The sequence below is a fragment of the Astatotilapia calliptera genome, chromosome 4 (assembly GCF_900246225.1).
Source record: "Astatotilapia calliptera chromosome 4, fAstCal1.2, whole genome shotgun sequence".
Lineage (NCBI taxonomy): Eukaryota > Metazoa > Chordata > Actinopteri > Cichliformes > Cichlidae > Astatotilapia > Astatotilapia calliptera.
This window is the reverse complement of record NC_039305.1, coordinates 23,520,725-23,540,027: the sequence shown is the minus strand read 5'-3', so window position 1 is coordinate 23,540,027 and position 19,303 is coordinate 23,520,725. Positions and strand designations below refer to the sequence as shown.

General features: G+C 41.7%; 1 protein-coding gene across 1 annotated transcript in view; it reads right to left on the bottom strand.

Moving 5' to 3' along the window:
- Positions 1–1,207: 1,207 nt before the first annotated feature.
- Positions 1,208–19,303, bottom strand: part of LOC113021122 (protein shisa-8) — a 129,536-nt gene continuing 111,440 nt past the window's right edge. Inside the window, exon 5 of the mRNA XM_026165583.1 lies at positions 1,208–3,166. Coding sequence (XP_026021368.1) covers positions 2,670–3,166 — 497 coding nt within the window. The 3' untranslated portion in view covers positions 1,208–2,669. The remainder of the gene's footprint in view (positions 3,167–19,303) is intronic.

Genomic DNA, 19,303 nt, shown 5'->3' with positions numbered 1-19,303 from the left:
CGGTGTGGTGTAGTGAGGATGAATCTGGAGCCTGCCATGCTTTGACTGGCTCTGTCATTAATTATAGTTTTCTCCTTGTACATGCTCAAACACACTATGAAGACCCAGTGAGGCTATCACGTTTACAACAGCTTGGAGCAGTGGGTACCAAACATCAGGGAGAGTGCTTCGTACCCACTGCTCAACCCTTCCTGGATATGGATGCACAAAGGGAGGTCGGGCAGTAGAAGAAAGTCTGCTAGGACACTACAAGTAAGAGAAAGCAAGTGAGATACAGAGTGAAAGAAGAGAGATAGATGGAGAGACAGAAAGGGAGGGAAAGAGAGAAAAAGTGCCAAATAATGTGCGACTCTGTTAAGCGGTGCTGTTTGATGAGGTTCCACCACCTGCCGGATGCGCTGTAGCATGAGCCAGGCATATGCACTGCGGAATAGCTGGTGTCCCAGTGATAACAAATGAAGGTGAATTCAATCAGTGAGTCAGACTGGCTGTTGGATTGGTCTATATTGAGGAGGAGGAATTGGAAATAAGTGGTGGGATGGTAAGGGATTTTGAAGGATGAAAGCATTATTGCGTTTTTTTATACTTAAGCTATCAAAAAACTGCTATTTGGCAAACTACTCAAGAAATTCTACTTAAAAAAAACAGTATTTCTAGTTACTCCTCTGGAATAGCAATTAGGTAAAGGTACAAAAGGTGCCTTTTATGGTTGGAACTTTTAACATGGGCAAATTTCCATTATTTCCTTGTGTTTAGCTATTGTGCCTGTAAGGGTCATGCCAAATTTATGCTAGCTGACATTGTTGCAAGAATTTGGTGAAAATCTTCAAAAAGGTTTTTCTAAGATTAACTAAAAGTGAAAAAAGAGTTGATGGCTAACTACACTCATGATAAAGCTGATAACTAACATTTGTTTTGTTTAATGTATTTTTTTTAAATGCTATTATTCATGGCTAGCAAGCTAGCTAAGAAGACACAACCTATAAATAAGACAAATTAACAATTAGCTGGTGCAGAACTCCTGTGTTCACCAAACATAGAGAGACAGCAAACCAAATTGAAACAAAAAGGGATTTTTTCTAAGATAAAAAGATATAATTTATTTATTAAAATGTAGAATGAGCATCGATGGGTTGTTACGGGTTGTTACGTTACCACGTATGATTATCAATGGGTATTAATGATTATGGGTATTATTATGATTATCAATGGGTATTATCAATGGGTATTAATTTCTACTTTTGGCCCTTGGTATAAATCTCTCGATTTATACCTGGTTAATTTTTTATGTCAGTATTCAACAGTTTGAAGCGTTATCTCCCAGAAATCCACTGATTTATGCTGCTGTGTATGCACGTGGAAGCAGTTATTAACTTATAGTGTTTGAGCACTTTGTTAAGAGGAAGTGAAGTAAACTGCAGTGTACTATGTACAGTTGGTTTCAGCCTTTCAGATTATGTTAGTTTTGCAGAAATATCTCCATGCATCAAACAGCAGGGAAAAAGGTTTCTGAATGCATCACATCACTCTCTTCCTACATCCAGAATTATGTTAATCATTAGTGTCTAATTATGAAAATGTATCTTTGCAAATGTATGGCACCAAAACTAACAAAGCGAAATTCTGGGGTCAGAGAAAATCCATGTCTGTACTAATGTGCAGGATTAACTGACTTTTCTGTGATGCATTTGTGAAATGGAAAGAATTCACTGACTTTGCAATGACATTTCGGGATGATCCCTTTGCCCCTTTTCTAGGTATTGTAACACATCCTCGGCTTCATGTAGAGGTAAAAATATCCACCACGTCACAAGAGACTGTGACTGAAATTTGCTGTTCAACATGCTGCCACAAATAACTAAAGGGCCAGCCTGTTCATTTGCCCAGTTTTTCGGATGGAGGTGGGGTTTTCTGTGGTCCCTTGACACTGCTGGGAACCTTGTATAATTTTTGACAAGTGTGTAGTATGTACATGTGTATGCATTCCTCATTTATTCTTATCTTTCTCATCTCACTTGTGCCTGGAATGAGATGAATCCCTCCCACACTATCCTGCCCTCCACTCTAGTATGAATTGCGAGGCTGATATCTCATTCTTTGGAGGGCTGGAGGGCAATGAGTGGTGACAACACAATGGCATTGTGTCTACTGATGGGAAGCTAGAGTCTTGGGGGACACACTCCTCTAGCCTACCCTCCTCTCCTGTCAGTGTTAGAGTCTGGGCCAGTTTGAGGGGTAAAGCGTGTATGAGTTGAATTTGAACATTTGTACATAGTGGAAGGGCACTCGGCACCTGAGCAAAATGTCACCGAGGTACAAGGGGCTTGAGAGGAGACGGAGGAGAGAGCTGTGCCAACTGCCACTCAATTATTTAGAGACGCTGCTGGGTTCAAAGAGTCAAAGCAAATAATCCACTAATCCACCACCTTCACAGCTTATCTGCAACTTATCTGTTTTGCTTTAGTGGTCATAAAAGTACACAAATATCACTCACATTATTGTTATTCTTGGTAACAATGACAAGGAAAATGCAGAGTTAAAAAAATTCCAGATACGATATTTGCTTGCTCCAGCACACCATTATAACTGAGGATATAAAAGATATTAGAACATTTCCCCTCAACTGCTCCATTTTTGTCTTCTGTCTGTTCATCAATCCTGCCCCATGTTCACACAGTGACCTCTGTTTTGCTGTTAGTGGCCAGTCCCTTGTGCTTGGGGTGCATATGCGGCGAATGGCCGTAGCCCAGCGGCTGCGAGAAGAGCTCGGGCAGCGTTTCAATGCTGAACTGCCTCTTGTTGGAGTAGGCCTGGCGCCTGCTGTTCTGTTGGTGCAGTGTCTGGTGCTGCTGCTGTTGGATAGGGTGATGCTGTTGCCCGCCAAGGCCCATGTGGGAGGCTGCCGGGTGCTGAATGTGGCTCTTACTTGGGTCCCATGCTTTGAAGGCTGAGCTGGAGGTGAGTGGGTGAGTGTTGGTCTTGGAGATCTTAGGTTTGGGGATCTGGGAGGCGTTGATGGTAATGGCTAAAGGTGCATGGACATCTGGTGGTGGGAGGAAGGGCTTGTCCTTGGGGTGGAAGTTGATAGGCTGGAAGGTGGGAGGAGACTGGCGGTGAGTGTAGTCTACCATTGGGTAGCTCTTGTAGTAGTCTCTTGGAGTTGTGTCTAGATGAAAAGGACAGAACAAGACAAAGAGGTGGTTATATTTTGATATTATATAATTACAATATTACCATATTCAGTTCTATCCGGTCTTTAAGTGATGACATGATCTTGCTTCTGGGCCCAACCAACTCTGCGTTTAATAAGGCTGTTGTGTTTTGAACATGTTTTCATGGTTTGTATCTTGTTCTATTTAATCTCAACAAGCCCCTAAAACAGTCATCACTGTCGGCCTCTTTTGGTTTCTATTACCGCTATTCATTTTAAAGCTCAGTTTTTAAAACCTTATGATGTAACTACAGCCCAGCCCATGCCAGCAGTATATTAATGGCTAACCTCGTATTGTGGATGGATTATCTCAGTTGTTCTCCTGACTGAAGTTCGGTCCGTTTACAGCACCCTGCCATGCAATTGCATTTGTCCCTAACCATCGGGAACCCCCAACTTTTATCCAGTGGAAAAAGTTAGCGTTCGTCCTCCAGCTTCACTGTGTTTATGTTATGCTAACATAGCTGTGTTGCTAGCGATCACATAGCACGTCATTACATACCAGCTAGCCAAATTTCAGTAATCCTACAAAACGACACTGCTGTTTAGTTTTCTGTCTTCATTTATGTTGGAAGTGATAGCAGAGCTGTATGTTTTAAAATTTTAAGAAATCTCTCAGTCAGAACATGGTATGTCATGTTTAGGTGGAAACGAGCGAGCTAACTTAAATTTAGTAAATTCTGTTTTCATGGATGCCTGGATATTAAACTTAATTGTTGCTTAGGCTGCTGCCCCCGCGACCCGTAGTTTTCTAACTTCATTTGTGTCAGAAGTTTGATAGCAGAGCTGTATGTTTAATTATTTTTCTGAAATCCCTGAGTCAGAACATGGTATATCATGTTTAGGTGGAAACTAGCGAGCTAATTTCCTGCTAACTTCTATCTCTGTTAAATTTAATAAATTCTGCTTTCAATGATGCTTGGATGTTAAACTTAATTGTTACACCTGGTAGACAAGCCACATTTTATTACAGATGAAAGAATTTAGACAGTTCTTCAACTCTTAGTGATGTCGCAGTGATTGTTTGACTTTGAGACCTGCAGCGGAGTTTGGGCCCAGACATGGCTAATGACGTTAGACTTAAAGACCGGATAGTGCTGTACTATCCTAAACATTTGTATCAGGCTGTCCAATTGATCAGTAACGGCAACAAAAGTAAATCAAAGACTGATACATTCATTACTGATCTATACTGTTTACAAGGCGCTTTATTACAGTCACTTCACTATGTGCAAAAGTAGACATGGACATATGGAAATGATCAAATTAACCCTGATTGTCATCAAGTTTCTCTTTAGACTCACTCACTATGTAACTGTGCCCATGTAACAACATATAATTTTCCAGTAAATATAGTGATTATTCATGTGTGGATATAGATGATTCAAAGGTGGTCCTAACAATGAACAAATGTCAAATATAGACTGTTTTTGGTTTGATATATGAATGTGGACCCCCACCACCAGACCACCACCCACCTCATATATTTTTATACTTTGAGCATTCAAATATTTATTCATTTTTTGCAATTTTTTTAAAGAAGCTATATGGTTTGTAATGTCAGAGAATATCTTTTTATTATCAGTCACCAAATTCCAGATAAATTAACAGGTAGCCAATAAAAAGAAAGAATTTGTGAGCATTTGTATGATTGCTATTTGCTCTTTGCTCTTTGATCTGTGTGCCCGCTGACCATAGATGTAAGGCAGAAGAGACAAATAAAAATACAAGCAACAAACTATGGGGAAAAAGTGGCATGAGCGAGTCCCGAGCAAAAGGAGTGATTTGTAAGGAATAAAAATAGACCCGGTTCAGCATGTCGAGTCAGATTAGTGTGAGCTCTCTGAGTGGAACTCGACTCTGCTGTTTGGTCATCACCACCGCCCCCAACACCACCACCACTGCCACCACTTCCCTCATACATGCTCTGCCCTAAAGACACTTACAACCTTGTTTGCTTGGCCCTATTTTATCGGTCCCTTTTCCTGGAGAGAAAAAAATATTTGAAAAATATTCTGCTGTATGATTTTTATTATTTTTTCTTGCCCCTTCACCTTTTCTGACTTCATTGCTCTAAATCAGCCTCTCTTAAATGTACATTTCATTTCCTCGTGACGTAACATCATGCTTTCAGCCCCTGTTGTATCAAGTTAGTCTTGTGCATCTGTTTTTCTCGTTATACTGTTGAATTTGACAGTGGATGGCTGTGTGTGGGCGTTTGTGGCTGCAGACCCCAAATTTATTGATTTATTTACTGTATGAAAAGTTTAGCCAAGGGCCACTTTTCTGCTCCATAGCTAAATCTGTCAATTTCAATAATATATTCTAGCCAAGATGACTAAAACCATTTCCTTATGTTTGCCTTTCCAGAAAAACACCTAGAGGGCGAGTCTCACATTCACACATGTCAGGAAGCTGTCCAGCACTATCACAGTGCTGTAATTGCTTATTGAACCCTTTTGTGCGTCCATTGTGTAACTCTAGGGTACTTCAACAGCAGCTGTTGGCGACGAAGACAGAGTTACAGGAAATTATCTACTCCCTCAGAAAAATTCTCCATGCTGGCTCAAGGATTTAAGCAGGTTCTAGCATTTCTCAGTGCACCATCAAGTATTCCAACAGCACTACAGCCATTTTCAGTCTGTTAATTCTGTAGAGGAACAGAAAATACTTCAGGAACAAGAAATGAGTAAAGTACAGGCACTGGGGGCTATTTATAACAAATGATTAGCAGAAGAGTTCTGCTTTTATTTAACTTTGGCACGATACAAATGAGGATTAGTCTGCATTTCTGTGTCTCTGTCTGCAAATATGCACAAGTGTGAACTGTATGTGTGGATTCACACACTTAGCTCAATAATTTGTTGGACCTGTTTGGTTTGTCTGTATTCAATTTCATATTTAATTAAAGCTGCAAGCAGCCACGAGAGGGCCCTTTTTCTCTGGTGCGGTCCAGTCTCGCTGAACATCTCCTATACCATAGGTGTCAAACTCTGGTCCGCGGGCCAAAATTGGCCCGCAGCCTAATTACATTTGGCCCGCGAAGCCATACCAAATTACTATTAGAGCTGGCCTACTACCTATTACCTATTATACAGCTAGTATATATATTGTTTAGTATTAAGCTTTGCTTGTTCCATATTCAGTTTTCCAGCAAAACTTATTTGAGTCCATAAGAAAAGATTCATTCTTATATCTGGAGGAAGATTTTTTTTTCAATAAATATTAATGTTAGCCCGCGACTTTGTTCCAGTTTTGAATTTTGGCCCACTGCGTATTTGAGTTTGACACCCCTGTCCTATACCCACTACAGGGAGTGCAGAATTATTAGGCAAATGAGTATTTTGTCCACATCATCCTCTTCATGCATGTTGTCTTACTCCAAGCTGTATAGGCTCGAAAGCCTACTACCAATTAAGCATATTAGGTGATGTGCATCTTTGTAATGAGAAGGGGTGTGGTCTAATGACATCAACACCCTATATCAGGTGTGCATAATTATTAATGTCCTTTCCTTTGGCAAAATGGGTCAAAAGAAGGACTTGACAGGCTCAGAAAAGTCAAAAATGGGGACTTCCGATGACGTCACCGTAGTGATCGGTCGAGCTCTGAACTGCTCCTGCAAGAAACTTTGCTAAATCCTTAAAATTAAGGAAAAACGCTCCGAAACACGAAAACGAAATACATTATAGACCCACGATGCCTGGACCCGGTAAAACTACCAAGGAGAAGACTAAGTCAACCACGCAAACCAAGATATCGGTGTTTGGCGGTGAAGCTAGCGCGTCTGAGACCTGCGCAGTTAACAAGCCAGCCACCATGAGCGAACACGGCCCCACGGATAGTGGCAACATGGAGGAGAGGTTGCAGCGTGCCATACGAGAGGAGTTTGCAGGTATTGAAAACAAGCTTGCAAACGCGCAAACTGCACTTTGGGACAAGCTGAAGGGCGCTGTGGCCAAGTTTTCCAGCAAGGCAGATGAGGTTGTGGCAGCCATGAACGAAATGCAGAAAAAATTATCTGACTGTGTGGGGAGAGTAGAGCAAACGGAGAAACACATTTCAAATGTAGAAGATGAACATGTGGTGATGGGGACCACCATTTCAAGATTAGAAAAAGAAAATAAAGCAGAAAAGTCAAAAATAGTGAGATATCTTGCAGAGGGATGCAGCAGTCTCAAAATTGCAAAGCTTCTGAAGCGTGATCATCGAACAATCAAGCGTTTCATTCAAAATAGTCAACAGGGTCGCAAGAAGCATGTGGAAAAACCAAGGCACAAAATAACTGCCCATGAACTGAGAAAAGTCAAGCGTGCAGCTGCCAAGATGCCACTTGCCACCAGTTTGGCCATATTTCAGAGCTGCAACATCACTGGAGTGCCCAAAAGCACAAGGTGTGCAATACTCAGAGACATGGCCAAGGTAAGAAAGGCTGAAAGACGACCACCACTGAACAAGACACACAAGCTGAAACGTCAAGACTGGGCCAAGAAATATCTCAAGACTGATTTTTCTAAGGTTTTATGGACTGATGAAATGAGAGTGAGTCTTGATGGGCCAGATGGATGGGCCCGTGGCTGGATTGGTAAAGGGCAGAGAGCTCCAGTCCAACTCAGACGCCAGCAAGGTGGAGGTGGAGTACTGGTTTGGGCTGATGTTGTGACCATCCGCCTTGAAACATGACATTTCCTGTTCCCACTAGGTGGCACTGTGGCCATTGTCAAATATTGCAGTTAAAGAGATGTGTGGTCCAGATCGGACCATGTATGTGGTAATAAGAACAAGTAAAAAAATTTACCAAAATGACCAAAATTTAATCTGGTGCCACGGCCACGCCCTTTGACGAAACTTCTGGTGCTTCTATCAGCAGTCATATCTTCAATAAACGCTGGTGACACAGTTCCACTGGCAGCCTTACATACCCATGCCATAACACTACCTCCACCATGCTAGACAGATGATGTGATTGGATAATTAGCCATTTCTCTCCTTATCCAGACTTTTCCCTACTCATCATTCATTTTGGTTTCGCCTGTCCAAAGAAAATTATTCTAGGACTATGCAGGCTCTTTTAGATGGTTTGTTTTTTTGGTAAAGTCTAACCTTGCCTTCCTGCTTGAATGTAACCAGTTATAAACCCTCTGTATTTACATTCACGAGGGCGTCTCTTGATTGTAGATTTTGAAAATGACACGTCTCCTTAAATAATCAATTTCTTGATTGTTGATTATAATCACAGTATCCCTGCCCTTGGTATAAAACACTTCAGCATGAGGCTAGCAGAATTTGACAGATACACTGATTCAAATGTTGCACACAAAGGGGAAAATACTGAGACACAATGAATTAAACACACCCTTGCTTCTCACAACAACTGCTGTTACTGTCCATTTGAGTGTTTCCACACATGTTGCCAGAAGAAGCACCTGACAGCAGGGTCCTCTGTGGCAGTATTACCCACCATCTTGTCCGTTCCACACACTCTCCATCTGCTCTCTCTTTCTCATCCGCTTGTTTCCCGCTCTCTGTTTCATTTATTCCACACTCTTCAACAACATAAGCTTTTGCTCTCTATCCAGTGGCAGCTTGAAGTGATGCCCACGGGCCCAATCTGGGCCACTGCATTATAACTGCATAAATTGGAGCCTCCAAATGATTTCAGTTTGACAATGTGCTGCATTTTTGTGTGGTCTATTTCAATGTCATTTCATTATGTTTACACAGTTATTTCTGCTTTATAAAGGGCTTATTAACATATTGACATTGTGGGAAGGAAAGATCCAAGATCCAGTTATTTCTAGACCCACACACATATTTCCACTATGCAATTCATAATTTTAAAGCTCATTTTAAAAGAACCCCACTGAGCACATATGCCAAAATAAAGGGATATTTCACTCTAACATCAGATACATCTAGTTTTCCTCTAGCTTGTGTTTCTATTCATGAATATAGAGAACTTTGCCTAGTTTTTGGAGATACAAGCTTTAGAGATGTCTTCTCTCTGATGTAATAGAACTCAATTGTGTTTGCTTGTTGTTACTAAATACAAAAAATATTTTAATATACATAAAAAACAACTCTGCAGCCCTGTCTTTATCCAGTAGAGATGACCCCATAACACAATCAACCAACCAACAAACCAACCAAACTTATCTAAAACCTAAACCTAGAAATGTTATTGTGAGCATTTTTACACAAGGTGAGGTTTAGGATGGGGGTGTTTTGCTACCTGTAGCACAAACCCCTTGTCAAAGTCAGATGGAGTATTCAGATAATTATTGTGTGGTGTGGCTGGCAAGTGTTGGAGGCTAAAAGAGACATGAAAGTTTCTAGATGAAACTTCTCACCACAAGGTTTGTGAGGGTTGTGATATCATATTACAATGCTGCTAAGTTTATAAGCTTACCTGTGGAGTAAACGCTCCAAGCACTACAAAGCAAGTGCCAATTAGACCAGTTACACAGAAAAAGAGCAGATATGGTAGGTAACTGCAAAATTAGGCAACTCACACCAAATTAATCTACCTGGATAAATAATAATACAAGTGTACTGAAAAATGCCACAGTTTCATTTTGGGGTGACATTTCTCTGGAGATTTGTCGGCTGCACATCCATGACGTTAATCTTCATTCCCAACACATCCCAAAGATGCTTTATTGGAGTGAGATCTGGTGACTGTGGAGGCCATTTGAGTACAGAAAACTCAGTGTCATGTTCAAGAAAACAGTTTGAGATTATTTGAACTTTGTGACATGGTGTGCTATCCTGCTGGAAGAAGATGGGTACACTGTCAACCAGTGTTGGTCAAGTTACTTGAAAAAAGAAATCAGTAACTAATTACTGATTACTACCCCCAAAAAGTAATCCCATTACTTTACTGATTACTTATTTTCAAAAGTAATTAATTACTTACTTACTTAGTTACTTTTTAAAAACACGATTTACAACCTGAAGAGGTGATAAAGCGATCGATCTTTCAGCCCAATTCTACTTTTTCTGCATAATCCATCATACAAAATGTAATCCAGTGGAAAAGTCTCTTTTTAAAACTTGTTTTATTAGTTTTAATCTTTTAACTTTATGCATCAAGCAAAAATTTAATTATATGCAACATTCTCTGACTGGAAGAAATTTGTTTAATATTTAAACCTATTTTCTGCACATTCCAGCACATAAAAAATATTTTTTTGTGTGTTTACATTCACTAGATGCAAGTAACACACAGCAGAAAATAAATAAAGTCATAGACTAGCGGTCCTTTTGCTCTATTTTCACCTGTAAAGCAGGAGTGGGGTAGGCGGAGGTTTACCCTGGTGCAGGTGTGTCGCAGCGGGCAGTGGAAGAATCTGCGAGTTTCTCTGTGAATTTCCCATTACGTCATAGCGCACTCGGTGCTTGCTTGGAAGGGTTTTTTCGCTGTAAAAAGAAGTTTTCTTCCCATGCACAATGGACGCTAATGTTCCTTACAAAGTAAGGTCAGTACTTCCACGCTTTAAACGCTGCACGCTCATACTCTCTCCCGCACTCGATATATGATCCACTGTTGATCTGCACACAGCTGTTGTCACGAACGTCGCACTCACTTACGTCACTATCATGAGACATTCTCGCAAAAAATCACGGTTTTAGTAACGCAGTAACGCAGCGTTCCTACGGGAAAGTAATGGTAATCTAATTACCGTTTTTGCAATAGTAATCCCTTACTTTACTCGTTACTTGAAAAAGTAATTGGATTACAGTAACGCTTTACAAGTAACGCGTTACTGCCTACCTCTGCTGTCAACATAAAGGGATGGACACGGTCAGCAACAAAGCTCAGGTAGTCTGTGGCATTTACACAAGTTCAGTTAGTATTAAGAGGCCCAAAGCGTGCCAAGAAAATATCCCCCTTCACCATTAAACCACCACCACCCTGAACTGTTGACAGATGGCTGGATGGATTCGTGGTTTCATGTTTCTGTCCATCTAAGTGTTACAGCAAGAACAAAAATTCTGTAGTCCCAGTTTCCTATTATTTGCTTATGGACAGTAGAGCCTGCGGACTTCTGGTGCTCTAGCCAATCCGCTTCATGGTTTGATGAGTTGCATTGCATTAAATTAACTACTTAAAATCTCATATATATATATATGAGATTTATATATATATATATATATATATATATATATATATATATATATATATATATGTATATGTGTTGATGGCCCTGGGTACCTGATCACGGGCAGGGCCATCAACACATACGCCCTGCCCGTGATCAGGTACCCTGCTGGGGTAATAGGCTGGCCAAAGGAGGAGATAGAAGCCACTGACATAAAGACAAGAAAGCTCCTGACCATGCATGGAGGGTTTCACCCCAAGTCCAGCACCCTGAGGCTGTACGCTAAGCGGAAGGAAGGGGGCCGGGGACTGGTGAGTGTCAGCACCACAGTCCAGGATGAGACAAGGAACATCCAAGAATACATTGGGAAGATGGCCCCAACTGACCGAGTGCTCAGTGAATACCTCAGGCAGCAGAAACCCAAGAAAGAGGAGGGAGACGAGGAACCATCATGGAAGGACAGGCCCCTGCACGGTATGTACCACCGGCAGATAGAGGAGGTGGCTGATATCCAGAAATCCTACCAGTGGCTGGACAAAGCTGGACTGAAAGACAGCACAGAGGCACTAATCATGGCAGCACAAGAACAAGCTCTGAGTACAAGATCCATAGAGGCTGGGGTCTATCACACCAGGCAAGACCCCAGGTGCAGGCTGTGTAAAGATGCCCCAGAGACAATCCAGCACATAACAGCAGGGTGCAAGATGCTAGCAGGCAAGGCATACATGGAACGCCATAACCAAGTGGCCGGCATAGTGTACAGGAACATCTGTGCCGAGTATAACCTAGAAGTCCCGAGGTCAAAATGGGAGATGCCCCCAAGGGTGGTGGAGAATGACCGAGCTAAGATCCTGTGGGACTTCCAGATACAGACGGACCAAAATGGTGGTGGCTAACCAACCGGACATAGTGGTGGTAGACAAACAGAAGAAGACGGCCGTAGTGATCGATGTAGCAGTTCCGAATGACAGCAATATCAGGAAGAAGGAACACGAGAAGCTGGAGAAATACCAAGGGCTCAGAGAAGAGCTCGAGAGGATGTGGAGGGTGAAGGTAACGGTGGTCCCCGTGGTAATCGGAGCACTAGGTGCGGTGACTCCCAAGCTAGGCGAGTGGCTCCAGCAGATCCCGGGAATAACATCGGAGATCTCTGTCCAGAAGAGCGCAGTCCTGGGAACAGCTAAGATACTGCGCAGGACCCTCAAGCTCCCAGGCCTCTGGTAGAGGACCCGAGCTTGAAGGATAAACCGCCCGCAGGGGCGTGCTGGGTGTTTTTATATATATATATATATATATATATATATATATATATATATATATATATATATATATATATATATATATACAGGACAGTTACAAGTACTTGGGGATCCCGCAGGTGAATGGGAACCATGAAGAGGCCGCTAGAAAAGCTGCAACCACCAAGTACCTGCAGAGGGTCAGGCAAGTCCTGAGGAGTCAGCTGAATGGTAAGAACAAGATCCGGGCCATCAACACGTACGCCCTGCCCGTGATCAGGTACCCTGCTGGGATAATAGGCTGGCCAAAGGAGGAGATAGAAACCACTGACATAAAGACAAGAAAGCTCCTTACCATGCATGGAGGGTTTCACCCCAAGTCCAGCACCCTGAGGCTGTACGCTAAGCGGAAGGAAGGGGGCCGGGGACTGGTGAGTGTCAGCACCACAGTCCAGGATGAGACAACGAACATCCAAGAATACATTGGGAAGATGGCCCCAACTGACCGAGTACTCAGTGAATACCTCAGGCAGCAGAAACCCAAGAAAGAGGAGGGAGACGAGGAACCATCATGGAAGGACAGGCCCCTGCACGGTATGTACCACCGGCAGATAGAGGAGGTGGCTGATATCCAGAAATCCTACCAGTGGCTGGACAAAGCTGGACTGAAAAACAGCACAGAGGCACTAATCATGGCAGCACAAGAACAAGCTCTGAGCACAAGATCCATAGAGGCTGGGGTCTATCACACCAGGCAAGACCCCAGGTGCAGGCTGTGTAAAGATGCCCCAGAGACAATCCAGCACATAACAGCAGGGTGCAAGATGCTAGCAGGCAAGGCATACATGGAACGCCATAACCAAGTGGCCGGCATAGTGTACAGGAACATCTGTGCCGAGTATAACCTGGAAGTCCCGAGGTCAAAATGGGAGATGCCCCCAAGGGTGGTGGAGAATGACCGAGCTAAGATCCTGTGGGACTTCCAGATACAGACGGACAAAATGGTGGTGGCTAACCAACCGGACATAGTGGTGGTAGACAAACAGAAGAAGACGGCCGTAGTGATCGATGTAGCGGTTCCGAATGACAGCAATATCAGGAAGAAGGAACACGAGAAGCTGGAGAAATACCAAGGGCTCAGAGAAGAGCTCGAGAGGATGTGGAGGGTGAAGGTAACGGTGGTCCCCGTGGTAATCGGAGCACTAGGTGCGGTGACTCCCAAGCTAGGCGAGCGGCTCCAGCAGATCCCGGGAACAACATCGGAGATCTCTGTCCAGAAGAGCGCAGTCCTGGGAACAGCTAAGATACTACGCAGGACCCTCAAGCCCCCAGGCCTCTGGTAGAGGACCCGAGCTTGAAGGATAAACCGCCCGCAGGGGCGTGCTGGGTGTTTTATATATATATATATATATATATATATATATATATATATATTTATTTATTTATTTATTTATTTATTTATTTATTTTTATTTATTTATTTATTTTTTAATAACATGACATCAAATGGAAATATCATGCTTGTCCCTTTTCACCATGTAAGTTACATTTCAGTTCACTGACAGAATTGGTAACTTCTGGCTCTCCAAAGCAGTGTTCTGTAGATTTTAAGCAATACTTTCCTTAGGAGTATTCAGCTTTTAATTATTTTACACCAGGAAAGTCCGGCAGAGCTGAGGTGGTAAAACTGAATAAGCTACAAGAAAGAAGAAAATCCCCCCTGCAGAACATCATAGCTCAGACGTTCCATTTGTTTTGAATCAGAAGGTTTCCCCTTTATAGAAACATTGCTGAAGGAAATGTTAAAACTAGATTGCTATGCTTTTCCTCATTAGTCTCTACAGGTTGTTCACTAATCGCTGCATGTAGAGAAATTGCATCATGAAGTGCAAAACGTAAAAAAAAAAAAAAAAAAAGCTAAACCAGAGGAGCTGATTCATCTTCAAAGCCAGACTTTGAGATCCCTCCAGTTCACGTGTCTAAAAATTCACAACACCTTTTTTTCATTATTATTTACATTATGTGTCCTGAAGCATATACTGAAAGTTTCAACAACCACAAAGAGAAAAAAAAATCCAAATTGTAATCTTATGCTGTTCTTCTCAGAAAGCAGATTTTCCTGTTTCCACCCTAATTCTGCATTCACTGGATAATAAATTCATTCCAGTTTATACAAGTGTTGTAACTTGCATATCAAAACAAAATTCAGATTGACAGCATTTTGTCTGTACTCCCCTTTAAAACTGCAGGATTGTTAAAATGTAATTAAAAACTTCAGGCAGTCTTGGCCCGCAGTTTGGAGACCGAGTGGTTTGGCAAACACTCCTTCACAGCCTCTTTGAGAAAATCCCTCCACCTTCTGTCTTGTGTTTTTTTTTTCTTGCTGTAAACCTGACGCTCACTGGTCACTGACTTGGATTTAACTCTGTCAGTCACACATAGGTTTGTAATTGTTTATAAAAAATCCTTGCCTTCACACTCGATTCTGAGCGTCTCCTCTACATGTTCATCTGGTTTCTGTCCAATCACGTTCTCCCTCTCTCACCTTTAGCATCTTTGTCCCGTGCTCTCCCTGCCAGTCCACCCCTACTTCCTCCAGTACTTTAATTAAGTTATCAGAGCTGCTTGATCCTCAGTCCTGCTGCTACACCTGGCAACGGTTTGACGTCATAGAGTTTCCTGACCTCTTTGACATGTTTCATTCTTACACACAAATTTTAAAATCTAAATTTTTTCCCTTTTTTTAACATCACCTTTTGTGTCTTGCTTTGCAGGATAAATTTTAAAAAGCAGAAGTGAGGTTTTACCTGCTGCAGGAAGTCCAAGTGTGTTAATAAAGATTTCAAAGCTTAGTTCAGATACATGCTGTTTCACCTGACTGATGGTCAGCTGTCCTGTCCAAATTGTTGGGTGTCCTAGCTATGACTTTGCCCACACAGGAAGGATTTCTGGACCCACTGACTTGTTTATTGCACAGTAAGAGAAGTGATAAGCATGTGTGAAAAGATGATTGGTCTGAGTACATTTACTGCATAGCACTGTGCAAAAGTCTCGAGCTTGTATCTCAAGCCACTTTGTCACTAGCAGCAACAGGCTATAGTTCCCATTTCTTTGGTTGTATCTATGAAAAACACCAAAGACAACAGACAGGCATAAATAAGTATCTATATATCAACAAGATGATACCCACACAGCTATAGGCAAAACTTGGCAGATCTTGGCCTTAAAACAACTGAGAAAATTGGACCAGTGGAGGACAAAATAAATAGTTGCAAGTCTTAAAAAAAGGTATCTACAGCAGATGGATTTAAAAGTCATGTGCTTAGGAAATGAGCAAAGACCTGACACCAGACCTGAGAGATGGAGTTTACTGTTCACTGTAGCCTCATCAAAAATGATCTCAGTGGACGTGTGGCTGTCAAGAAGCGATCCTTAAGGAAGGAAAACAGAGAAAAGCTGAGGTATGCCAAATTACACTCGAACTGTCAGTGGTCAGAAGATCAGTGGTAACAGGTCTGACGGGGTGACGAATCTAAATTTGAAATTTTTGGTTCAAATCTTGTCAGTACATACAGAGGAGGTCAGGAGAGAGGCAGCGAGCGAGTGTCTAGAGCCATAAATAAAACACGGGGGAGGCTCTGTCGTGGTTTGGGGCTGCATCTCAGGCAGTCATGTTGGGGCGACAGAACGTGTAAACACAGAAAAGCAGATTTTGATCCACTATGCAATACCATCTGGAAAGCTTCTGATTTGCGTAGGCTTAACTTTTCAGCAATGATCCCAAACACACTGCCAATGCAGTAAAAGCATACCTGGATAGAAAAACACACAATGTTACACTGTCAGTCATGGATTGGCCTCCCCAGAGCCCGGACCTCAACATCATTGAAGCAGTGTGGGATCATTTTGAAGAGAACAGAATAAAAAGGAGCCAAAATCCAAAGAAGAGCTTTGAAAGTCCTTCAAGAAGTCTGGAGAACTATTCCTGAAGACTACTTAAAGAAATGAAAAGAAATAGAGAACTCTAAGAGAACAAGCTTCTGAAAGTGAAACAGCACAAGCTGATAGGATTGTTTTTTGTGCAGTGTGAAGAATGAAATAAGGAGGAAACAGCTAGCCTGGCTTTGTCCGAATAAAACACAATCTGCTGAAATGTCTGAAAGACGTGGATCTCATTAGATTGTTGGCAAGAAAACAAAAAATCACATTTCCATATTTGTCAAATTATTCATTCCCAAATTATGCGCCACATCCAGTGATTGTGGAGGAATGAATTGAAAAGAAACAAATTGCTCGAAATGTTCTGACACAATGTCATGATGAAAGCGTTATAACATATGCAAGTCTTTCACACACACAGTTTTCATGTCTCACATGAATGTTGTCACAGAAACAGATTTCTTTTTAAAGCAGATGTGCTCACAGGGCTTTTGGAGAAGATATACAGGGCATTGCCAGGGGTCGTAGGTTGTTCTGGTGTTGTGTAAGCTTTTAGGTACATACGGTAGTTAAAGAGCGTGGATGATCAGCATCGCTGATGACAAAAAGCAGAGCACTCTAAAACTGTGTGTGTGTGTGAGAGAGACAGAAATAAAGCAGTTACAAAACAGAGAAGAGCCTATGGGTCATCAAACAGTCTTAACTCAATACCTAGACATCGAGTGAAAGAGGAGGTTATTGCACCTCCGTCTGTGAAGGATGTGATACTTTGAAGTATTTTTCAGGGAAATGTGGCTGACGCTCATTGTGGATAGGGGATTGCTGCTGCTGCAGTCGGCCTTTGTCTCCCAGTCACTGAGCAGAATAATGAGATGAGATTGTCTCATTCTTGCTCTTTTTCTCTTCAGTCATTTTCCACAGTCACACCACATTTTGCTGGCCTCAGTTTTTGCGAGCTTAGTGTCCTAATTCTATGTGTTTAATATAAACGATCAACTTTTTCTTCATTCTTGAAAACAGTAGTCAGCACCACGTGGGCTCTGCTGCAAGGAATCACTTACATGTTTTGATGGCTGCAATTAGAAATCTTGCAATATTAAGTAAAGTAAAGTAAATATTTCTCTCTTGTTCAAAGCAACATTTTAGCTCCTGAAAGTGCTGTTGAATGAACTGACTGAATTATAAATGAGAGTTTGGAGTGAGGTGTCTTATTTTAGCCTTACCAACAGGCACATTATTATAGACAACTACTGTCTGTGTATATGCATATGTATGAAGTCCCCAAATACCACTTTCTACAATTTTTGGCTATTACATCAATTCAAATCACTCCCAGTGTATGCAGCTAAACAACACAACAACCAATCACAGTAGATCATCCCACCAGCCGATCCAAGTCCTACACCATAGCATTATTCCAAATGTTTTATACTTAATAATCAGTTCAAATCTGCTGCCAGTGATGGCAAAATCATTTAATTCATTTATTTGGATTTCCTAAACACTGAAAAGTTGCATAATGATACCAGTCAATCCGTTGCATTGTTTAGTTACTTTAATCCACACATTAACTACTGCAATAACATCTGCGTTTACATGTCAATAAACAATGCATGCACATGTGCCAAGCTGCTGTTCCTCATCTTTGTCACAGTGTCCTTATCTGTCTGAAGTAATCACATGAAGAAGGTGCGTGTGTGCGCTTTTGTGTGCGTGTCCCTGTTTGCATCTACACGTTTACACTTCCCTCCCTCAAGTGTGCATTTGCATTTGGATGAACAACATCCTGCGTGTGTACGAGTGTGCGATATGTTGGTTTATTCATGTATTTTCACAGGGCAAGCTTGAGGCGTGAACTAGACGCTTCACCCTGCTGCTGGCCAGACTCTACTGTCACTCAGCCAGTCTCTGTCGTGTGTGCACGCGTATGTAACATACATTGGTTTTACATTATAAAACCAAAGCTGTTACAGCTTTGGTTTTATAATGTGAACCAGCTGAGTTACCATTCCACTACAAGTAAAAGTACATCATCATTACTGGTTTTACCAGTCTCACACTGCTGAGTTATGATCAATATTTCCAGGAAGGACCTGCCAGTATTATACTGGTTGAACTCACCCGTTGCACACAGTACGTTCTTCTTTAATTTAACTGACTTTTATGTTTTGTCTCTGTAAATCCAGCATGCATATTGATGGTTTTCCACTGGTTTTTGCTGTATATTTGGACAAGTTATGTGTGTTATGTGTGTATTATTGATGACAGCGCAAACCAACCCAAGCTTTGCTATCAGCCTTGTGTGCGCATCTGTGCACCTTGCTTCTAATCTCCTGCTCGCCAGTGACAGCTTCTCGGTATAATGTGTCTAATATTTAGCTGCAGAGACCAAAATGAAAGTTTAAGCTGGATGGTGCTACGGTGCATGAAAGAGCCTTGCTAACATTGTTTTCCTCAAAAACTCAATAGAAGAAAGTAGCTTCTTCAATTTCTGTTGCAGCTCTGATTTATGCATCATGGTGGTGAGGATATTGTGGTAATTTTTTTCATTTGTTTTTTAGGCAATTTTCTTCTCTTGTGTAAGTGCCTGCAGTATTTTTCCAACATTAGATCCTTGTAATATCAAACTGGTAGAACAATATTTGAGAATGGGTGATTATTTAAATCATGGTGGTGGGCTCATATGGTCATAATATTTACATCACAGCTGCTGTAATCTGGTGTAACAGGGTAAATCTAGACTCTACCACAGCACTCAAACATGATTCATAACTCAGAATGTCTGGATAAGAGTCAGACTCATACAAAAAACCC